At 37.7% G+C, this 22,799-nt stretch overlaps 1 protein-coding gene across 1 annotated transcript in view; it reads right to left on the reverse strand.

Moving 5' to 3' along the window:
* The window catches only part of CUBN (cubilin), a gene marked incomplete at its 5' end in the record, with an annotated part of 295,765 nt that extends 273,409 nt beyond the window's left edge, over window positions 1-22,356 (reverse strand). The window contains 10 exons of the mRNA XM_084880474.1: window positions 2,010-2,244; window positions 5,033-5,145; window positions 6,262-6,448; window positions 6,875-6,993; window positions 8,957-9,052; window positions 9,885-10,016; window positions 12,006-12,168; window positions 13,105-13,231; window positions 21,251-21,354; window positions 22,204-22,356. Coding sequence (XP_084736600.1) covers window positions 2,010-2,244; window positions 5,033-5,145; window positions 6,262-6,448; window positions 6,875-6,993; window positions 8,957-9,052; window positions 9,885-10,016; window positions 12,006-12,168; window positions 13,105-13,231; window positions 21,251-21,354; window positions 22,204-22,356 — 1,429 coding nt within the window. The remainder of the gene's footprint in view (window positions 1-2,009; window positions 2,245-5,032; window positions 5,146-6,261; window positions 6,449-6,874; window positions 6,994-8,956; window positions 9,053-9,884; window positions 10,017-12,005; window positions 12,169-13,104; window positions 13,232-21,250; window positions 21,355-22,203) is intronic.
* Window positions 22,357-22,799: the final 443 nt, after the last annotated feature.

A 22,799-nucleotide genomic window follows, 5' to 3' on the forward strand; every position in this document is an offset into this window, starting at 1 on the left:
TCCCTCTCTCTTCCTCTATGAAATCAATAAAAATATATATTTTTTAAAATAGAGAAATTCAAATATCTATAGTGGTTGATCCACTTGCTCAGGGATGGAGTGAGTGAAGGACTGGGCCAGGCTTTCTGACACCCACTTCACCATCAGCACTAAACCCCATCAGCTCCATAAAGTCTTTATCAATGACATATTAACATATCATCGGGAGGAATCTTTTCTTTATTAATACCCACATTTATTTAACAGAAAACTTATGGTGGCTTATGAAAAGTGCTACTACGAAATAAAAATAAAAATAAAAACACTAAATAAAAATCTCTACTGCCATAAATAAAAATTAGAAAATAAAAAATGAAGATGACATTTCAGATATGCAACATATGAGATTTACATAGTTATGCAGGTTATTCAGACAAAAAATTTGCTTCGCAGACAAAAAGAGAAACAAATAAGTTACACGATTCTTGTTTCTAATGAGAAAACATCACATTGCTCAGAGAAAAATTTTTTTCAATACTTAGCACTTAAAACATTCTCATATAGGTAAAAAAATTAAAACATCATAAGCAGAGTGAAATGTTAATGGGAAACTGGGAAAATGCAATATATAATATAAAAAAATTAATCCTAATATCTGAAGAGCTTCTATAAAAATCGTGATATAAATAGAGTTCACTGAAAAAATTCAAATACCCTTTAAAATTATATATGAAAAGATATTCAACCTCATTCATAATAAGGGAAAAAACAAATATACAATACTATCAACAAATGGAAAATGAAATCTTAGAAAAATAATGTCATTTAACATAATAAAATATCAAATATATGGGAAGAAATAACAAAAGATGTGAAATAAGTAAACACTCAAATCATAAACCACTACTAAGACAAATTAAAATAAAACTAAACAAATATATAGACCAAGTTCATGAATTGATAGGATCTGAATTTTTAAAAAGTCATTACTTTCCCAAATCATTATAGATTCAATGCAATGCCAACAAAATTCCAACAGACTTTGGGGAAAATTGATGCTAGCATTTATATGGAAATGTAAAGAACTTAGCATATTTTAAAAGAACAAAGTTAGAGGATTTACACAACCAGACTTCAAGCTTCAGTAACTCAGCCAATGTAGCACTAGGGTAGATAAATAGACCAATAGAAAAACTGAGAAATTCCAGAAATAGTTCCACAGACTTACTGATAAATGAATTGGAGTTTTGGTATAATGTTTTTTCTATTTTTTTGTATGTTTAAAAAATCTCAGTAAATTTTTTAAATACACCACTAAAACAAAAATGCAACAAAAACAAATTACCAAATAGTCATTAAGACAAGGAATACTCAATGAAGGAGAGGTCAGTGTCCTCACTGACATCTTTGCAATAATTTACTAGTTGAGTTTATAAATATACTGTTCAGTAATTTCAGAAGGGACTCATTAAGACTAATGTTTTTTAAATTCTTCCATTTCATCCATATTTTATTATCTCTGAAAACAAAATCAAATACAAATTCATGTAGATTTATTTGATATAAAAGTAATTATAAAAATCTATATACATAAAAGCCGAAGTGACTGTTCTACCAATAGCTATGACACACACTGACCACCAGGTGGCAGACACTCAATGCACAGGCATGGAAACTTGGAACAGATTGATGAATCTTAGAGGGAAGCGGGAGGGGAGACAGCAGGAAAAGATTAATCAAAGGTCTTGTATGCATACTAAAGGCCCAGTGCATGGATTTGTGCACCAGTGGGGTCTTTGGGCCTGGTCTGCAGGGATTGAGCCAAAACTGGTTCTCCAACATCCCCCTCAGATTGCCAGAGGGCACAGGCCAGGCCCAGGGACCCCACTGATGCACAAATTCATGCACCATGCCTCTAGTATTATATAACACTGGGTCTCCAAATATTTAATATATCAAAAAGATTAATATTGATTAAAAAATTAATAACCTCAAGATTTTGCTTTATTGTCCTCCATATTTACACTTACCTGGTTGCTGTGTTTCCCATCTTATTGTAAAGCCTCTCTCATTTCTTAAATGTTCAGAATAGAAATGAAAGTAGAGAGCATTGTCACTGCTGAGGAGTTCATGTGGGGTGCTGGAGCCACAGAACCTTCCAAGCTGAAATGCTGCAGAGGAATCTCCATCATGAATCTGAAGAAACTCATGTGGACAGTTGCTCACTGATTCTAACTGGAAAAAAGTGAAAGTGATACGCAGCACCTAAAAAATATAAAGTTCACAAGATATTATTCCTCATTTCTGTGTTAATTCTAGAGTGTTAATCTCCCACTAATTAGGAAGTATTTACAGTGAGTCACTTTTAAGATATATATCTAAAATTTCACAATTATCTACAAATACATATGAAAAATCTATTTGTTAAATGACTTGTGAAACTTCAACTAATAGCAACATATATAAAAAAATCTTTTTTTTTTTTTTGGTGTGAGGTAAAATTCCATCTTTTTCCCCCACATACATAACAACTATGCCAAAATCTTAATGTTAATTACATAATTTCACAACTTCATTGAGGTATAATTGATACACTAAGAACTGCACATATTTAATGTAAAATTTCATGAGTTTGGACATGTGCAAACACCTATGATATCATTACAACAATCAATGTAATAGACATATCCAACACCTCCTAAAACTTTCTTTTCTCTCTCTCTCTCTCTCTCTCTCTCTCTCTCTCTCTCTCTCTCTCTCATTTTTTTTTTTATGGTAAGTACATAATCTATTCTCTTAACAAATTTTGAAGTGCGAAATACTGTATTGTTAACAATAGGCACTATGCTATACAGCATATCTCTAAAATGTATTTATCTAGCATAACTGAAACTTTATATTGCTTGAGTTATCATTCATGTATTAATGAAATATATTTACCTAGATTTCATTAAACTGTAGTTCCGTTAAACAAATGCTTCCAAATCAGTAAAATACATTAGACATGAAAAATCTACCTTAAATTAAATTTAACTAATATTACCATTCATAAGAATTTATATCTTGATAGTCTGTAGCTCACTCACAGATGTTCCTAGGAATCTCTGAAACTTTCAACCAGGTACTGATGCCCAGCCCACACAGAAAACCTCAGGTATAGACTGATAGGTATGGTATGGGCATGTATAAAGTCGGCAAGTCTGCATGGTTGCACATCACAAGAGATGAGTGATAAGAGCAGAGAATGGGCAAAGGGAATATGAAGAGTTCTAAGCATACAAGTAGGAGAGAATAAACACAAAGTGTCTCCAAGTTAAGATGTTGGAATATACAGAAAAACATAATAATATAGTTAATCATATATAAAATATTTTTTTTATTGACAACCGCACTTAAAACAGTCAAAAAAACAAAAGAAGGCTGTTGAATTTAATTTCTATTATAATCTAAAACCACAACAGTATTCAACTAGTGAAAAAGGAAATCAAGATATTTTTGAAATGTTATATAAAATCTGTTACCTAACATTGCATAATGTTTTCGCTTGAACAAATTTCAATTAAAATAAATGTCCTTGATTCATACATAATTTTATAGTCCTTTGTGTAAATTATGTTGGAGATTTTATATATATATATATATATATATATATATATATATATATATATATATATATATAGAGAGAGAGAGAGAGAGAGAGAGGATCAAGATAATCAAGAAAGCAACATAAATTTTCTTACAGATTGAAAATAAAAGTATCAAAATTTTTCACAAATATGTTTTCAATGTCAGGAAATATAATTCATGAAAACTAAATGGAAGAAGGAAATCATATCAAACACTCACTGGGAAATTGATTTTGGAGTTTATTCTATTGTGAGTTAGCAGGTCTTCTTCCTGGGGGTGGGGGTGGGGGATGTTTTCTGACCTTATACAATGACCTCTATAATATTGCTGGAAAGTTAATGGGATTTTAAGGGAAACCTCTATTCAGAAGTATAACTTTATTTCAATGAGCCTATGAGTTGGTTGAAGAATAAGTATTTGGAAAAGTTGAACAATAAATACTGGAGATAAAAGCACTAAACACCTCAGGCTCAGATTTTAATTTGAAGATTGTTCTTGCAGTGGTTCATGTTCAGAGTCATTGATGTTGAATGGTCTGGATTCAAATGACTGCATGCCATTTAAAGCAACATGCCCCTGGGCGAATTTCTCAACTGTTCTAGGCTCCATTTCATTATGTGTAAAATGAGGATATATATGTAATTCGTTTGGGTTATGAGAGTTGATGATATAATCTGTGGAACAATTAGCATCGATCGCTGGCACATGCAGTGGCCCAGAGAAAACACTAATAAGGAAATCATATTTTTAAACAATATATGTATTTTTATTTATTTCAGAGAGGAAGGGAGAAGGAGAGAGATAGAAACATCCATGATGAGAGAGAATCATTGATCAGCTGCCTCATGTATGTGCCTTACTGGGATCAAGTCTGCAACCCAGGCATGTGCCCTGACCAGGAATGGAATTGTGACTTCTGGCTCATAGGTCAGTGCTCAACCACTGGACCATATTGGTCAGGCAAGAAAATCATCTTAATGGAAGTTCCCATTTTTGTATAATAATCAACTTTATTGAGTGATGATCTTCAAACATGGCTGTCTCAGTAAGAACATGCCTTTACAAATCATGGACTTGCAGTCAGCCAACCCATGTAGAGCATAATCCATAGTGGGCAAACAGGGACTTTGGAAACAGAAAAACTTGACTGAAATCTGACTAGTCCAATTACCAGCAAAGGAGTGTTTAAAAATACTAGTTAGCTTTTCTTAGTTTCCATTATCTCATATATAAAATGAAGATATTATTCCTTATTTCAAAGAGTTACTGTAAGGTTAGAGAAAGTCAATTAAATTGCCTAGCCCAAAACCCAACATTTAGTAAATCCTCAATATATGGTTGATAAATTATCACCATATGTATTTTATGTAACATATATGCCTATATATAAATGAAATCTACATTAGACAGGAGACACTACAGTTACCTTTCTCTCTTCGGTTCGGATAACCCAGAAGCAGTTAACATCATGAACATAGCCAACGTCAGGGCTCTTATAGCTGAAGCTCCCGTTCACCCCTGAGAGGGACCCTCCACAGACTGCAAAGGAAAAGGTGAACTGTGCTTTTCAGAGACTCTGTGGAGGAAGAGGCTAGGCAACTCTAACCTGCTGATGAAACACTTAGAAGAGTCTGAGTAACTAACATTAGAGACAGAAGTCCTACCATTCTCCACCCATGTCCCCTTTTCCTTGGGCATCCACCCAAATCCCTCTTCTTGTTCAAAGTCTAGTTCACATCTCCTCATCTCCACCATGAAGTTCCCTGTCCTTTGTGTGCTCACTGCCTCCAATTCTACCTTTGTGACCTTTGACTTGGCTCCACACAATTTATTTCTTATCTTTAGTTCTTGTTTATTCTCTGCCAGTTTGTATTAGTCTTGTCTCCTCAACTGGAAGATAAGCAAATTATATGTGTTGACAGTATTTTATGCTTTTTCTGTTTCTTCATGGGGTCTACCACCATTCTGAACATACAGAGAAGCCTTGGTAGACATGCTGATTCAGAATAAGGAGTACTAAGGGAGGGAGGGAGGAGTTATAAGAGGTTTTCTGGTGAAGGTTGAATAGGACATGCATTTCATTGGGAAGAAAATGAAGAATTTGGAAAGATTTGAGAGAAGACTATTTAGAATAAAGAACAAGGCAGAAATATTTATGGCAGTGCATGGGGTCAGGTAAGGAAAAATGTCTGTCTTAAAAGGAGATCTTTTAGAGAACTAATGAAAAGTATAGGTATAGGAAGAGGCCTGGTTATAGAGGAGAATTGAAAAACAGTCCCAATATTTATTTAACAGGCAATGGGGAACCCAGTATAGTATTCTAGAGAAAAGACTGACATGATTAAGTGGGATATTCTAGGGAAATTAAAGGACTGCTTTAGAGAAAACCCATTCTTAGAAAACTATAAATATCGGAGCATATTTTGTTTTCAGAATGGACATAATGCAAACAGAAAAATTTTCCTTTGAGGAAAAGGCACTTCTGGCTTAAATTAAGATATAGATTCACCTTGTCGATTCTATACAATTTCTGCAAGGAAACACTTAGTTCTAAGCATTGGAGCAATTAGACAAGAAAGAACCTGCAGTAGGACTCATTAAACGATGATAAATTTAAGCTGTGAGCATCTGTGGTCTAAGAAATGCTGAGCATACCTTGCTGGGGAATGTGGCAGAGAAATCCAGTCCAGAAACGTGTGCATTCACAAGTGAAGGCATTAATGCCATCAATACAGGTTCCCCCATTTAAACAGGGGTTGCTCAGGCACTCATTGATGTTTTCTGTGCAGTTTATACCAGCCCAACCCGGTTCACACTTACAAAGATAACCAGACACTGTATCCTAAGGAAAGAAACAACATAATGCCATAGAACAAATGGATAGACAATAAACTCGAGTCAACCCAAATAATAGAGAAAAGTGAAACAACATGATGTATGCAGCAGATGTTGAGTCACAAGCAGCTTCCAGTGGTCTAACTTGCATTCATTCATTTAAATGGTGATTGCTAAGTATAAGTTATATCTAATGGAGCAAACTGCAAGCATTGTTTTACTTCTTTGTAAATCACTAAGTAAGAAAAATTAACTCATTATTTTTTCCTGGGAACTAAAATTAGTACTTACCTTTAACCTCAGAGTTATTGACAGTTTCTTATCTTAAGTTTCATCATTATCTTAAAAGTAATGTCATAGAAAACATATTGCATAGATATGAAACTAAAATTATTCTCAAGTATAATCTCCTCAGGAAGAATAAAGAACTCACGATGCATTGTCCATTTAAACATGGGCGACTCAGGCAAATATTACTGAGTTGCACACATCCATTTGGGCCAAAACCATTTCCAGTGTATCCCGGGAGACACATACAGTAAGGTAAGGAACCTGTTCAGAAATAACAGTGAAAGTGTAAATACAGGTCTGCTCAACTCAGACCCAGCAACAAAACTCAGGCTCTGTTGTCTAGACAAGAAATCCTCCAACTCAAGTGTGCAGGTCTCTAGGGGCAGGCAAGACAAGGTGTAAGGAGAATACCCTGAAATCTTTATTTTCCTATTTTTACCTTAAAGATAAAGAAGGCAATACATGTCTTCAATACTTTATATACGATGACACTGACCTGTAATGTCATGGTCCTGGGTTGTGCGCAAGGGTGAGAAAAAGGGAAGTTTCCCAACATGGAGGGGTTGACAGCAGAAACAAGTATTCTTAGGATGATCTATCTATTGCAAGCATTATACATATATTGACTCATAATCCTCTCAAATGAGTATTATTATTATCCCTATTTATAGATGAAGACAAAGCTAGGATATGGTGGAGTCAAGGGAAAATCAAAATCCCAGTAGACTTTTTCTAGAACTCTTGCTCTTAACCACTTTAGTATGCTGTTAATCAATTAATAAACTCTTTGATAATCACAAATATATATATATATATATATCATACATATTCTTTTATACATGTGCATATATATGACATGTTAATAAAAATAAAAGTGATATGTTGAAATAGCAAAAGATATGATAAAATTATTCAATAAATGGAGTTGGGGCCAGCCACCCATTTGAACAATAATATCAAGGTAGATCTCTATTTGATGCTATAGATAAGAATAAATCCTAAAAAGATAAAAAATCTTAATGTTTAATATAAAAGAACATGTAGTTGAATATTTTCAAAAGGTTTGTTTGGTAGGGAAGGACAAATTCCAAGGGGGAAAATTTTAAAGAAAATATTTTACCATTTTGACTACATAAAACTTTTAAACTTCTAAATAGAAAATTCCACCCACAAAATGAAAAAATAAAAACAACATGCCAAGAAAAATACATGTAAAATATGAAACAGAGAATGAGGTAATATTGTCATTACATAATGAAATTTTATAAATCAATAAGTGATGAACAAATAGAAACAATGGCCAGTACTATGTGAAAAGCATTAATTATCAATTGTTAATAATCAAAATCTTAATTTTTATTTAATCAAAATTAAAATAACAGGAAGGCAAAATTTGCCTATAAAATTGACTAGAATTAAAAATAACAATAGTATTAATTGTTGCTAAGGGTGGGGTAAGTGTATATTTTCATACACTGTTGGTGAACACATATTTTGATTCAACATTTCTGAAAGTTTAGCAATATATATTTCAAAAAATTATAGAGTTAAGCTTCTTTTAAGCAGCATTGCAGATGCTATTGGTATTTTTTTCTATCTCCATTTTTTCATTCTTTACTTGTTATTTTAATTGAGGGTATAGGCACCTGAAAGAAAAACTATATATTTCAGCCTTCCTTGCAGCCAGAATTAGCCACCAGCCCTGGCCAATTTAGAAATAAAATTATCCTGCCCTGACTGATTTGGCTCAGTGGATAGAGGGTCCTGGGTTCGATTCCAGTCAAGGGCATATCCCTCAGTTTTGGGCACATTCCCAGTAGAGGGTGTGCAGAAAGCAGCTGATCGATGTTTCTAGCTCTCTATCCCTCTCCCTTCCTCCCTATAAAAAAATCAATAATTAAATAAATAAATAAATAAATAAATAAATAAAACTATCCTTAAAAGAAGTAGACCTGTCCACCTTCCTCCTTTTCTCCTTCCTGCTTGCTCGAATACAATTACGAATTAAGTAGCTGACTTAATTATTTTGAAAAATAATTGCTAAATTAGAACCAATCAAAAAAGAACACAGTCTATTGTGTTTTTTAAAATCCCAGTGTACAGTTTTGTAACATGAATTAATTTTTTGTTTCAAGATTAAAAAAAAATTTATTTTAAAAAACTCGATCTGTTTTATAAGGTTATATTAAAATACCCAGAAGCAGAGGGAACACTAAGTCATTACCTGGGCCTGAGGAGCAAGACGCCTGTGGGTGGCAGCCTCCATTATTGACCGAGCAGACGTCTATGAGTGTGCACACTCTTCCGTCACCATGGTACCCTGATCACAGCAAGAGCAGGGGCACGACAAACAGCGTTAAGACTATTCAAGAAGAAGATTCCCAATCTGAGAATCAAATATCATGAACAGACCAACCAGAGAATGTAAAGTGTCATAAACAAAATTCAATAATTAAGAAAAAGGACAAGAATTAGGAACCTGGTTTCATAAACATTGTTCTTGGTTGTTTCTAATTACAAAATAAAAAAATTAAAAAGGTACACTTAGTGCTGACACTAAAAAAGTTGACACTTTTTAATTGCAATGACTTGAGAGCTAAATTATTTTAGAGTCCAAAGTACTATTGTTTTCTGTTAATGAAACACACAGTGTTGCAGTTAATCCCTTAAACTCGTTGAACTTCCTGGATAATAACTCAATTTAGATTAGAGAATAGCAATAATGACTCCTTTCTGGAAGAGAAAGAAAACTAACATGTATTACATGCCTTCCATCGGGCCTGTTAGTTAGTGAACTTTATATGTAAAATACTTCCTGTATACATTATAGAAATAAATTATTTGTGGGAATAATGGAGCTATAGGTCTGTGATTCACGGAGACATCTTTACAAATTCTGCATTACCTCAGTAAGCTATTTCAGTTTTTAATGAAGGCTTGTTGTCCTTTGATATCCAACATTTTTTCCCTTCTTTCTTATAATACAGCTGGTACTAATGTGCCCTGAATCCAAAAGTTAAGTAAAAGTTTCCAGACTGTTCAGTTTATCTCCTTGGACAGAAGCCATATTTAAAATAGAGGGGGGGGGTGGAGAAATCCTGTTTTTAAATGTATGGTTTGCCTGTAATGGAATCAGAAAATTAGTGTAGTACCTGGTGGACAGGCCTGACAGTGGAAAGACCCAGGTGTATTCACACACTCAACAGGCGGAGCCACAGAGCAACCGCCATTATTTATCTCACATTCATTGATATCTTCGCAAACATATCCATTTCCTTTCCAGCCTAGAAAAATAAGATTTGAAAAGTTAGCTCTATAGATGAGTCAACAAAGAAGAAAAGCAAATAGTCAAAAAACATATAAAAACCTGCTTAGCTATAAGGAACTATAGATTTAAATGAGATATACTCTACCTATCATGTTGGCAAAAATTGTTTTAAATTTTTAGAATCAAATTTGGCAAATAGGAGTACACTTATATGCTGTTAATCAGAATTTAAATTAATAAAACCCATTTGAAAAGAGATCTAGCAGTATTCGTTGCATTTCTTAAAATACATACCTTTAGACTACCAATTTCACTTCTTCAAATGTATTCTACAGTGATAAAACTGGCAGTATATGGAGAAATAGGCAATAAAATAAATAGGCAAGCGCATGTCTATTGCAGCATCATTAAATGGGAGAAAAACTCTTGTGGTCAATAGAGGCATAGCTGATTACATTATGACTCATCTATTCCATTGAATTCTATGAACTATTTTTAAAATTTTTTCTCTATTGATTAAGGTACTGGTATTACATATGTGTCCTTATTTCCCCATTGCCCTCCTCCCCCGCTCATACCCTCACCCTCCTGGTGTCTGTGTCCATTGGTATGCTTACATGCATGCATACAAGCCCTTGATTGGTCTCTTTACAAACTATTTTTAATAACGTGCACACACATATAGGAAGGAACGAATGAAAATACAAAATTTTATGTAGAATGTGATCCCAATGTGGGGAAATATTTTTTTTTAAATCTGCATATGTGTGTATGTGTTTGTAAGAGTGAAAGAAAAGGTAGAAGAGGAGCAAGAACAAATTGTAACAGTGGTCTCATTAGAAGGAGACCGAGGTGACAGAAAAGAAATGTTAGTTTTACTTTAAACATTTCTGTTTTAGTCAATTATTGAGTTTTATTACTCAGAATTTAAATGATCAAAACTATAAGGATGTCTCAAACCTTTTGCAATGAGTTCACTAAATCAAAAGTCACTAAACAAGGCAATAGGGGGGTGGGGTCTTTGGTGACTCAGAAGAACAGTCTTCAGCAGCCCAGCTCAGATCAGAGGCAGGCAGGCCCCTGTGTGAACGCTGGTGCTGACACACTGGGTGATCTTGAGTAAGTTATTTGCCTGCTCTAAGCCTCAAGCCCTTATATTTTAAAATGGGAAGAATACTCATTGCTGGCATTCTTGTTTTGGTTAGTTGCAAGAATTAAAAATTGCCTATCACAAGCCTTCATGACATTTCCATAAAAGAATAGCTGCTATTATGATGTTGTCTTTGCGCTCCACTTTCTAAGAACATCCATGGAGTGCAGCCTCGTAAACTCTCTGAGACCTGGTGCCTTCTTCCCAGTGCACCCAGCACGATGCTTTGTTCAGGGTAGGTGGACATGCATCATCAATATATGGATGATGATGATCCTATATAATAAGGGATGAAGCTGGACTCAAACCCAGGCGCTCTCTGAGTCCAGAGTCCACATTTCCGATGACTCCACATTTGACCTCCCCTGGAGATTTGGTCCCTGCATGTCTATGATGGAGTTGGACATCCACATTCACAGCAAGGCCATCAGACCTCCTAATGCCACACCCAGATGAGAACTACTGGACAAGAGAAGACATCCATAATTTCCCAAGTTTACAAACAACTGGCTAGTAAGTAAGGCAGAACTAGAGCCCATGTCCTTTGGTCTCAAGTCTAGTGAGTTGAGGGCAACATAGAACATTTACCTCACAAACTATGGCTAACCTTGCTCCCAGTGTTTGACTCGAGCACAGCTTGAGACAAGCCTCTCATTTCTGTTGTTCAACTGTCACAGCAGGAAGATGGTCTAGAGTAGGAGTTAGTGAAATAGGACATGAAGCGGGATTGGAGCGCCTCCTAAGAATGGGCTTCTTGTCCTTGGGCAGCAGAAGGAAACTGGTTTGGGTGCCATGCCTGGCTGGCAGGCAGAATCCAGCACAGTGCCTCTGGCTGGCGTAGACATGCCCACATACCTGTGGGACAGGCCCCACAATAGAAAGAGCCTGGAGTGTTGAAACACTTCACAAGCGTTGAACAAGGCGCAGGCGAGAGGTTGCACTCATCTCTGTCCTGTGTGCAGGCAAAGCTGTTCTGTGGGGATGTCCATCCGGCATCGCAGATGCAGCTGTACTTGGGCTGGCAGGAGGACAGGAGTGTGAAGAAAGAAAATCAAAATGAGCAGGAAAACCTTTGAAAATCTCACAAGCCCTCAACTGTTTATCCCCTAATGTTCATCTCCATAAGGTAATGGAGTGACTTTTTTTTTTTTCCTCCCAGTGATTAAGCATTTAGACCAGACCAAGCATAAAGAGAAACATCTTTATTTCAGAGTAAGGGAAACCAATAATTTGCCCCCAAAGATGCCAGGGAAAGAGCAACAACAATCAAGAACTGTAAGTCAATATAATTAAAGTCAATCAACTCAGCCTGCTATGCTTTTAGAGGGAAAAACACCCATGTGGGCACAGACCTCATAAAATCAATTCTGTTTGTTTCCCTTTTGCAAGTCTCTCCTTCCTTCCCATCCACCATCACTGGAAGGGAACCGTTTTCCATCACGTAAGTAGGAAAAAACAGAAGTAAAAAATAAAGACCTGAAGGTCTCCTGCAAAGCCAAGCAGCAGGCACTGGGGAACCCTGCGGGTCAGGAGCCCAGGTTGTCAGGACCCAGAGCCTCAGGGAAGTGGGCTCAGGGTCTGCAGCAGTCATAGGGGCCAGAGAAACCCAGCCTCCTTACAACTGCATGTTGCTGGCAAGATGGGGTCTTTTGTGTTTCCATGTCTTGTCACTGTTGGAACTCACATGGCCAAAAGGAAGTCATATCTCACAGAGAAATTCATGAAGAAATAATAAAAATGTTAGTCATTTATATAATGAAAACTTAACTTCTGGTTGAAGTTTTCTGCTTATTTATGGACACCTCTCATCCCCTTCCTCGCCTGCGCCCTGCTTAAGGGCAGGAAGTGGCTTCCCCTCTGGAGCCTCACAGGGCCATGCCTGTACACAGACACGCAGGATGACAGACTAAGGACCCTGACTCCCTCCAAGGAGTCACAATTCAGAAGGACCCACCTGTCCAGCCTGGGTGCGGACTTGATCCTCACAGATGCCGTGGACACAGAGCACCTTGGAGCCTTCTTCACAGTCGTCATATTTGGATGCACACTGGGGGCCATGTGTCTCAGGGGAGCAGAGACAACTGTTGGTTACACAGAGCACAATGTCAGGCCTTGTGCTTCTTTCTTAGCATCAATAAAAAATAATGATTCCAACTGCTGGTCAATGATGTTCACGTGGAAGCAAAGACCTGCAAACTATTATAGATTTGCTGGGTGAGGTGGGGGAAGACCACTCTGCTCTGCTTCAAGTAGTGCTATCAGCAAATGCATCTTCGTCTCAACTAGTGGGAGAGGGCACGACTCGCTACCTGGGCATGACTGCCACTGTGCATTTTTCTGCTATCACATCATCACACCTTTCAGAAGACAGACATCTGTAAGAGTTTGTTCAAGATTGTCCAGAGAGAGCTCTCAAGTCCAATCTTTGGCAAGCTGAACCCACTGATAAGCCAGGTGATCCACTGAGCAGACAAGTTCCTGAATGTTCTCTAGGATTGCATAACCCCACAAGCAACATCATGTCCACATCTACGATAATTCCTATTCTATTACAAAGGGCACTACTTCTTCTATCCATAAGATGCACTTAACATAGTAACATGACTTTCATAGCCACATTTTAATTCACAAGAAGAAATCATGTGTGTGTGTGTGTGTGTGTGTGTGTGTGTGTGTGTGTATGTGTGTGTGTGTGTGTGTCAGGTGAGCAGAGACAATATATATATATATATACCTAGTAATCATTATGACGGAATCACCAGAACAACGGGTCACTAGGATGCACACTGACCACCAGGGGACAGACGTTCAACACAGGAGCTGCCCCCAGCCTGAAGGCCCTGATTGCCATGGGGCTTGTCAGCCACCTTCCCAGTCCCACCGCGCCCCCCTCCCCCTGCCCCCTGCCAGTAGGCTGCGATTGCTTGATTGGGGCCAAGCTCCCAGGCTTAAATGGGGAACCAGGGGTAGGTGGCAGCAGATGTGGGTGGCGAGGGAAGGAGGAGGCGGGGAACCTGATCAGCCCTGATCTCTGGCCAGGACTTGGGACCCCACCCATGCATGAATTTCATGCACCAGGTCTCTAGTTATTACATAACACCTAAGCTGGTGGTCAATGCTTTCTTACAAGAACATTTCGGTTCAACAATAAGCAAAGTTATTTTAAATTTTCTTTAAGCTTGGTATAATTTTTAAAACTGCTGAGTTAGCAGCAAGGTGGAAATAGAAGGATTATACCTCAACATAATAAAACCCATATATGACAAACACACAGCCAACATCATACTCAATGGGCGAAAACTAAAACCATTTCCACTAAGAATAGGAATAAGATAGGGATGCCCACTCTCATCACTCCTGTTTGACATAGTACTGGAAGTATTAGACATTGTGATCAGACAAGAAGAAGAAATAAAAGGCATCCAAATTGGAAAAAGAAGAAGTAAAACTGTCCTAATTCACAGATGACATGATACTATACATAGAAAACCATCAAAAAAAAGACTCCACAAAAAATTATTAGATTTAATAAATGAATCTGGCAATGTATCAGGATACAAAATTAACACCAAGAAATATATGGCATTTCTATACACCAATAGTGAGCTTACAGAGAGACTAAAAAAGCAATCCCATTTACCATTGCACCAAAAAATTAAGATACCTAGGAATAAACTTAACTAAGGAGATAAAAGACTGATTCGCAGAAAACTAAAGGACACTGAAAAAAGAAATAGAGAAGACATACCGTAAACAGATGGAAGAACATACTGTGTTCATGGATTGGTAGAATCAACATCATCAAAATGCTCATACTTCCCAAAGCAATTTATAAATTCAATGCACTCCCCAGTAAAATACCAATGGCATATTTTGCAGACCTAGAAAGAATTCTCCAAAAATTTATCTAGAATAATAATAAAAAATAATAAAAAAAAATAGCTGCAGCAATCCTGAGAAAGAAGAATAAAATAGGTGGGATCTAAATACAGATATTAAGCTGTATTACAAAGCCACTGTTCTCAAAACAGCCTGGTATGGCACAAGAACAGACATGTAGATCAATGGAATAGAATAGAGAACTCAGAAATCAACCAAAATCACTATGCTCAATTAATATTCATCAAAAGAGGCATCAACATACAAAGGAGTCAAGACAGTCTCTTCAATAAATACCTAGTTTTGGGAAAATTGGACAGATACATGTAAAAAAAATGAAACTAGACCATCAACTTAAACCATACACAAAAATAAACTCAAAATGGATAAAGGATTTAAACATAAGACGGAAAACCATAAAAATACTGGAGGAATCCACAGGCAGCAAAATCTCAGACATATGCCAAAGCAATTTCTTCACTGATATTGCTCCTTGGGCAATGGAAACTAATGAGAAAATAAACAAATGGGACTACGTCAAAATAAAAAGCTTCCGCACAGCAAAAGAAACCATCAACAAAACAAGAAAGCCCACTGCTTGGGAGAACATATTTGCCAATGTTATCACCAATAAGGGTTTAATCTCCAACATTTACAGGGAACTCATACAACTTAACAAAAGGAAGATAAACAACTCAGTCAAAAAATGGACAATGGACCTAAATAGATACTTTTTGAAAGAAGACAGAAGGAAGGCCAAGGGGCTTATAAAAACATGCTCAAAGTCACTAATCACCCGAGAGATGTAAATCAAAACGACAATTTGGTACCATCTCACACTTTTTAGAATGGCTATCATCAATTAATGAACAAATGACAAATGCTGGCAAGGATAAGGAGAAAAGAAACCCTTGTGCACTGCTAGTGGGTATACAGACTTATGCAGCCACTGTGGAGAACAGTATGGCGTTTCCTCAAAAAACTAAAAATGAAACTTCCATTTGACCCAGTGATCCCACTTCTAGGACTATACATTAAAAAAAACAAACAAAAAAAAAACACACAGAAACACCTATCAGAAAGGATATATGCACCTCTATGTTCATAGCAGCACAATTCACCATAGCTAAGATTTGGAAACAGCTTAAGTGCCCCTCAGCAAATGAGTGGGTTAAAAAGTGTTGAATCCTCTCATTTTATCTCTCTCTCTCCTTCTTGCTCTTATCAGTTGGAGATGAATTCATTTTAATCCTACATTCTCCTCCACACAGCTACAAAGTACACTTCTTTCATGATAAGATAAGAAAGAAGTGGGGAGGAAGAAGCCAGTGGATCTCCCTTGCTGTGATTCTCAAAGACAAGTATTATTAATTCCATTTTATGAGTGAGGTTCACATTGCCCACAGAAATTTATATCTGTGTTATACCAGCAAGATAGTTTTTTTCTATCTCTCTCTCTTTTTTTTAAGATTTTTAAAATTGATTTTCAGAGAGAGAAGAGAGAGGGAGAGAGAGAAATATCAACGTGAATCCTGCACACCCCTCACCGGGAATCAAACAGGCAACTTTTCAGTGCACAGATGACACTCAACTAACTGAACCACATCAACTAGGATGCCCCATGGTTTTTTCTAGATCACATTCCAACATCCAGAAAGCTAAAGTTAGTTGAAGACTTGCCCTTTCTATGTCTTTTTAACATAACAGTGTATGTATGTAAAATGTATTCTCAAAGTATCTGGATATGGCCTTTAAAAAAAAGAGTAATGAATTGTTAACCTCCCTGCAGACGTCACTTTTGTATTGACTATATTTTTCAGTCTTCAAAAGCAATGCAAGTGCTGTCGGCAATTGGAAGAGGTCAAGGGCACTTCATAGTCATAGTTTAACTTGTTTTAGAGCCCATGGTTCAATTTTAATGTAAATGACTAACCGAAAGAGGTAATGAGCTTAATACCTAACTACTATCTGAGCTAAAACCAGACCATCTTCAGGGTTTAAAATCCACCAGTGTTAAGAATGGAGATAAATAAAATAAAACCTGCTAATCATCCTTGTGTTCCTAAAGAAAGGAAAACAAAGAAAGGAAAAAAACAAACAACAACAACAACAAAAACTCAACCTTTTTTTTTTTTTTTTTTTTTTTTCCCCTAGAAACCTTCTCAATCTGAGCCTATACACCACCCATGCCTGGCAAATTTAGACCCCTAGGGCTGTCTTAATCCAAGTAAACAGGAGAATAATAAGAATCAATTCTTCAAAACAAAGATGCAATAGCAGCATTGTGTCAAAATATTAGCTGTTAGCTGCCTGAAGCAGTTGAGGGCAAGCCGTGGAAACACAAGACCTTGGAGGCAGAAACAGACAATGAGTGGTATTCCTTGCTCTGCTTTCGGTAACTCTGAAAAATAATTTTAACCAAAACCTTTCTTGTGAAATAGGGCTTTTGATTAATTAGCGTTTGCATAGTGATTTATCTTTCAAAGTAGGAATTATAATCCCTTTAAATAAAGACTCCTTTGTCTCCCCAAGTCACTGGGTTCCCAGAGTTAGAGGCTGAAGGAGGCCCCCAAACCAGAGCAAACTGCCCACCCTATTGCAGCAGCTCCAGATTATCCAACAGCCTCTCAAATTTAATTTTAGCAAATGTCTGAAGTTTCCCGAAGGGGTAACTAGTCTCAGAGAAGCTACTGATTAACAAGGATTTAACCTCATTTAATAGACTTCAAGGAAGCCTCCTCGTGATTGCTGTTTCCTTACAGAGACTCCACAGAGCAAGAATTTAATCTTACACTCATGCACATTTTCCTATGAACTTTTATTCCTTCAAAAATCTCCCTTATGTCCAGCCAGTGTGGCTCAGTGGTTGAGTGTCGACTATGAACCAGGAGGTCATGGTTTGACCCCCTGTCAGGGCACATGCCCAGGTTGCAGGCTCAATCCCCAGTGGAGGGCGTGCAGAAGGCAGCTGCTGATCAATATTCTCTCTCATCATTGATGTTTCTCTCTCTCTCCCACTTTCTTCCTCTCTGAAATAAATAAAAATGGTTTTTTTAAGTCTCTATTACATGCCTGAATTAGAGTGTTTATATTGTAGGAAATGAAGTGGAATTCCTGAGACTTCATAAAATATCCCCATATCAAAAAAAAAAAAAAAAAAGAACCAAGAATTAAATGTTCTGCTCTCAGCCTTCAGCAAATCCTAAAGGCAGAGATTAAAAACCAGAACTATTTCCCCGAGTCAGCACAGAGAGTCTTGGCTTTCTTTTAAAATGGGTGCAAGAAAGAATGCGGCATTGCTCTTAAAGTTTGAGTCCACTGTTGCGTAGCTCTCAACTGAAAGAAATCTCTAACATTAATCTCTGCCCCTCGTTTGTCTCTGGACAAAGAATTTTCACCCCTGGCATGCAGCAAATAGTTGTGTCCGTTTTTCTATTCTATTTGCAGGGAAAGGGGGGAGAGTTGTGCTGGGGGAAATTACAATTTTGCTTTGGTCTATGGATGTCATCCCACTTGCACACCTTGATATTCTGTTGCTTTGCTGGACTCCAGAAGACAGTGAAGATAAAGAAAGACCAGAGTGAGATGTTATTTCCAGGACAATCCTAGATATCAGGAAGGCAATAAAGTATTAGTGCTAGGAGTTGGGACGTTTGCCACCTAATGTCTATAAGCAGCAATTATCCTTGATAAATGCCCATAATCATATAACAGGAGATAATGCTTTCAAGAGAATGAAAGATTAGACCCACATTCTGGATCTAACCCAAGCTTGACTGTTTATAAAAGCAGAAAAGGGGGAGGGTCATATAAGTGTGAAACAAAATCCTAATAGCAAAAGCTCTTTAATAGCATAATATTTAATTTAAGTTAGAGGTGGTTAATTATGGTTTTGAACCAATTATTAACTCATTGATGTATCTATCAGGAGTTTCAATGAGTTAAAGCTTATAACTTAGAATGAGGGGAAAAAATTAAGATCAGATCAAAAGAACAAACGAATAAATTAAATGAAAAAGAGAAAGCTGACTGCTTTTTGAAACAATATAGTGTGTTTACAGATGACCAGAAAAGAAAAAACAAAATTGCTGTACCTATTTTTTTAATATACTTTATTGTTTTTTTACAGAGAGAAAGGGAGAGGGATAGAGAGTTAGAAACATTGATGAGAGAGAAACATTGATCAGGTGCCTTCTGTACACTCCCCACTGGGGATGTGCCCGAAACCAAGGTACATGCCCTTGACCGGAATCGAACCTGGGACCCTTTAGTCCGCAGGCTGACGCTCTATCCACTGAGCCAAACCAGCTAGGGCTACTGTACTTATTTTTGGTGGAAAGATCAGAATGAATATTGTTGTGAGGGAATTGAAGGACAAGATAGTAGACAGGATAGTAAGAGAGCAAATAATTGCTCTTCACTCTGGTGAGATTACATTCCAGTGTATTCATGCATGACAAAACCAATTTCTTTATCTTTTAATAATCACAGAGTGCAAGCTACCAACAAATATAGAGAGAAAGATAATGTATTTTAGAAAGTGATTGTAAGAAATCACACAGAAATAAGTTTGAGGTTGATCTGCCATAAATTTTTGGACTTGATTATTCAAAAAGATAATGTGTCAGCCAGTCTTCCTAGAGTTTGATGGGAACATGGAGTGATGCTTAACTCTTAGCAAGGAAAGGGAAGTTTTCCTGGAGAGGGTGGGGCCTGAGCTGTAGAAAAGCCATTTGGCAGGGTCAGTCAGAAGATAGAGGCTGCATGATTTGTCGTGAGGGGTCTTATAGCTAATTGAAGAAAGTCAGTGAGAGTTAACTATTGGAAAAAAACCTCAGTTCAATCTCTGGTTTTTATTATGGTTAACATGTTGCATAGGACTTGAATAAAGACATCCTCACTAAATCTATTGCTGTGGTGGGGTAGCCCTTGATGATCTAAGAATATCCAAACCTGTGGAGAATTTTCATAACAATTTATTGGACTCAAATCAGGATGTTCCTGGAAGCAAGATCTCAGCAGGCTGAGAAAAAAACCTCATAAGAATAACAGTTTTCAGTTAGTTTATTTTTTGTTTTGTTTTTGTTTTGTGTTTGTTTGTTTGTTTGTTTTTTGCATTTGAGATTCAGGAGAGAACCTAAGGAAGATTGCATGAAGGTGGGAGAAAGGAAGGCAAGACTTGGCTTACAGCATAGGTACCGTTATGTACTGTTCTGAAGGTGGTCAGGTTTCAGAAGGAGGGCTCCAAAGGGGACATTTCAAAGGTGTGTTAACCGAGATGCACAGAAACAACGGACAGGGCTTGCTGAAGGCAAAGATAAGCCTTTTACTAAAGAAGTTATGTGCCTGACTACCCACCATGACCTGCCCACTTAGGAATTTGTGATCAGATCACCCTGAGAGGTTACTTTCCTGGGCATCCCTTTTCCATCTACACCTGCTTCTATTTAAAGCTCTTGGATGGCTGCTCCTTTAACCTCTGAGTGATACTAACCCTCAGCCTCATCTTGCATCATGTTCTCCGCACTCTCTATGCCAGACACAGCGGCCCTCCTCCAGTTCCTCGGGGCCTCTAGAGAAAGGAATTCCCTGTGGGGTGAGAGTTGAGGATGCACAGCTTTTCTTGCTCTAAGTACAATAAATAGTTGTGTGTAAAGTTTAAATAGAGCCACATATTCCCCCATGGAGCACCTAATTTTGCTGCCAATACATCCAATCTTGGATGCTTTTAACTATGGGATGTTTTAATCCTTCAAAAACACACCTCAATATATATGATATGATATATATCATGGCTTTTTTTTAGAGAGAGAAGAGTAGAAGAAGAGAGAGAGAGAAACACTGACCAGCTGCCTCCTGCACAGCCCCCGCTGGGGACTGAGTCCGGAATCCTGACAAGTGCCCTTGACTGAGATTGATCTGGCAACCTCCTGGTGCATGGGGCGACGCCCAACCACCTGAGGCACACCGGCCGTGGCAATATGTATTTTTAAATATGCGAAAGTGACAGTTGTACCCAACGCTTTAAGAGTCTTTACATGTTTCTGAACCTCCCTCTGGGGGCTGTTGACCCCAGCCGTGAGAAGGGCGTTCCTCAGGAGGCTGCTGCTCCTCAGGCCCCAGACCAATCACAAGACACCCAGACCACACCTAAGCACAGCAGCCAACCTACCGACTCAGGAAAGTAAAGCTTGTTGTTTAAAGGAAAATGGACCCGTTACCTGTAACTCCCTACTGTATTAACACATGTGGCTCCGTTCTGGCAGCCGAAAGGTTTTCCTGCGTAGATCTCACATTCATTAACATCCGCTGAGCACAGAGGACCCTGTGTTTGAATAAAGAACAAAGTCAGGTGCCACAGGTTACAGAGGCATCTGAGGCCCATGTTCCAATGAGACCTTTAAGGATTAACACACACACAGTAAAGACAGTCAAGCCAACTACAATAATAGTAGCACTTACAATAATAGTAGCACTAATATTAATCTCTGGTTATCCTTCCTCTGGAACTCAGATTTCACCTAATAGGAAAGCACCAGTCACACAAGAAGGAGCCTATGCAAACTAATTCTCATTTCACTATGGCTCTGCACCTGGGAATACTTACCTATTTTATTTTATTTTATTTTTAAAAATATATTTTACTGATTTTTTACAGAGAGGAATGGAGAGGGGGAGGGAGTCAGGAACATTGATGAGAGAGAAACATCCATCAGCTGCCAAGGTACATGCCCCTGACCGGAATCAAACCTTGAGTTTGCAGGCCAACTCTCTATCCACTGAGCCAAACCAGCTAGGGCACCAATTTTATTTTAATAAGCAAGTCAGGTACATTTTCACCATGAATAGGAAAGAACAAGAAAATGTACATGGCTATGTCAGATTTCTTTAGTACATTTGATGCTAAACCATTTAAATGAAAGTTAGCTAAACATTATACTCTTCCATGTAGTTATCCACTCCAGTGAACCCCTCTTTACGATGGCTTAGCATTTAGTGGGTTATATATGCATGCCTGCCATTGTTTGGATTAGACATAGTATAATTCATTCTGATTCAGAAGACCGCAGAATTCTAAAAACTTTGGATGGAAAATTAAATATGTCTAAACGACTCCAAGGAAACCACAGATGCTGACTCACCACCATTTTCAACCAAAGACCAAGTGACTCACCTTCCACTGTGAAGGACAGATGCAGAAAAAGGAATCATGAAGACTGAGGCAGGTCCCACCATTCTGGCAGGGATTGCTGCTGCAAACCTTTTTGTCAACTGTCTGAAACAAAGACAGGGCGGTCAGAGAGAGAGTGGTACTTGCTGCTAGCATCAATAAAAGGCCTGTCTCAGTGCAGGTGTGTATGTAAAGATACATTTTACCCCAGTCCCTGAAGGCCTTCTTCCAGATGTTAAATCTGTTACTTAAATTCTTTAAATCAATGCTCTTGTGAAAAAAAAATACATGTTTCATATAGGTCCTATTTCATGTTCCTTCACTATTTGCATGCATTTAACCATGGATGGGATGAAGTATGAGGAGAGAGAATTCTCACTCTACTCTTTGGGAAAGCATTTTTCACCAGAGAAATATATGTTGGTAGACAAGCGTAAAGATTTCAGGTGTGGACCTCCAACTCCACTCCCAACTGAACTGAACCCCAATACCGGGCTCATTGTGGGAGAGCATAGACTGTTTGGCAGCAGGCGAAAATCGAGGGCACCTTTCTCTCAGAGGCGCCGGCAGCGAGCACTGAAGGACCCGCAGAGGGCGGG

This window comes from Pipistrellus hanaki, assembly GCF_964339955.1.
Source record: "Pipistrellus hanaki genome assembly, chromosome: 1".
Lineage (NCBI taxonomy): Eukaryota > Metazoa > Chordata > Mammalia > Chiroptera > Vespertilionidae > Pipistrellus > Pipistrellus hanaki.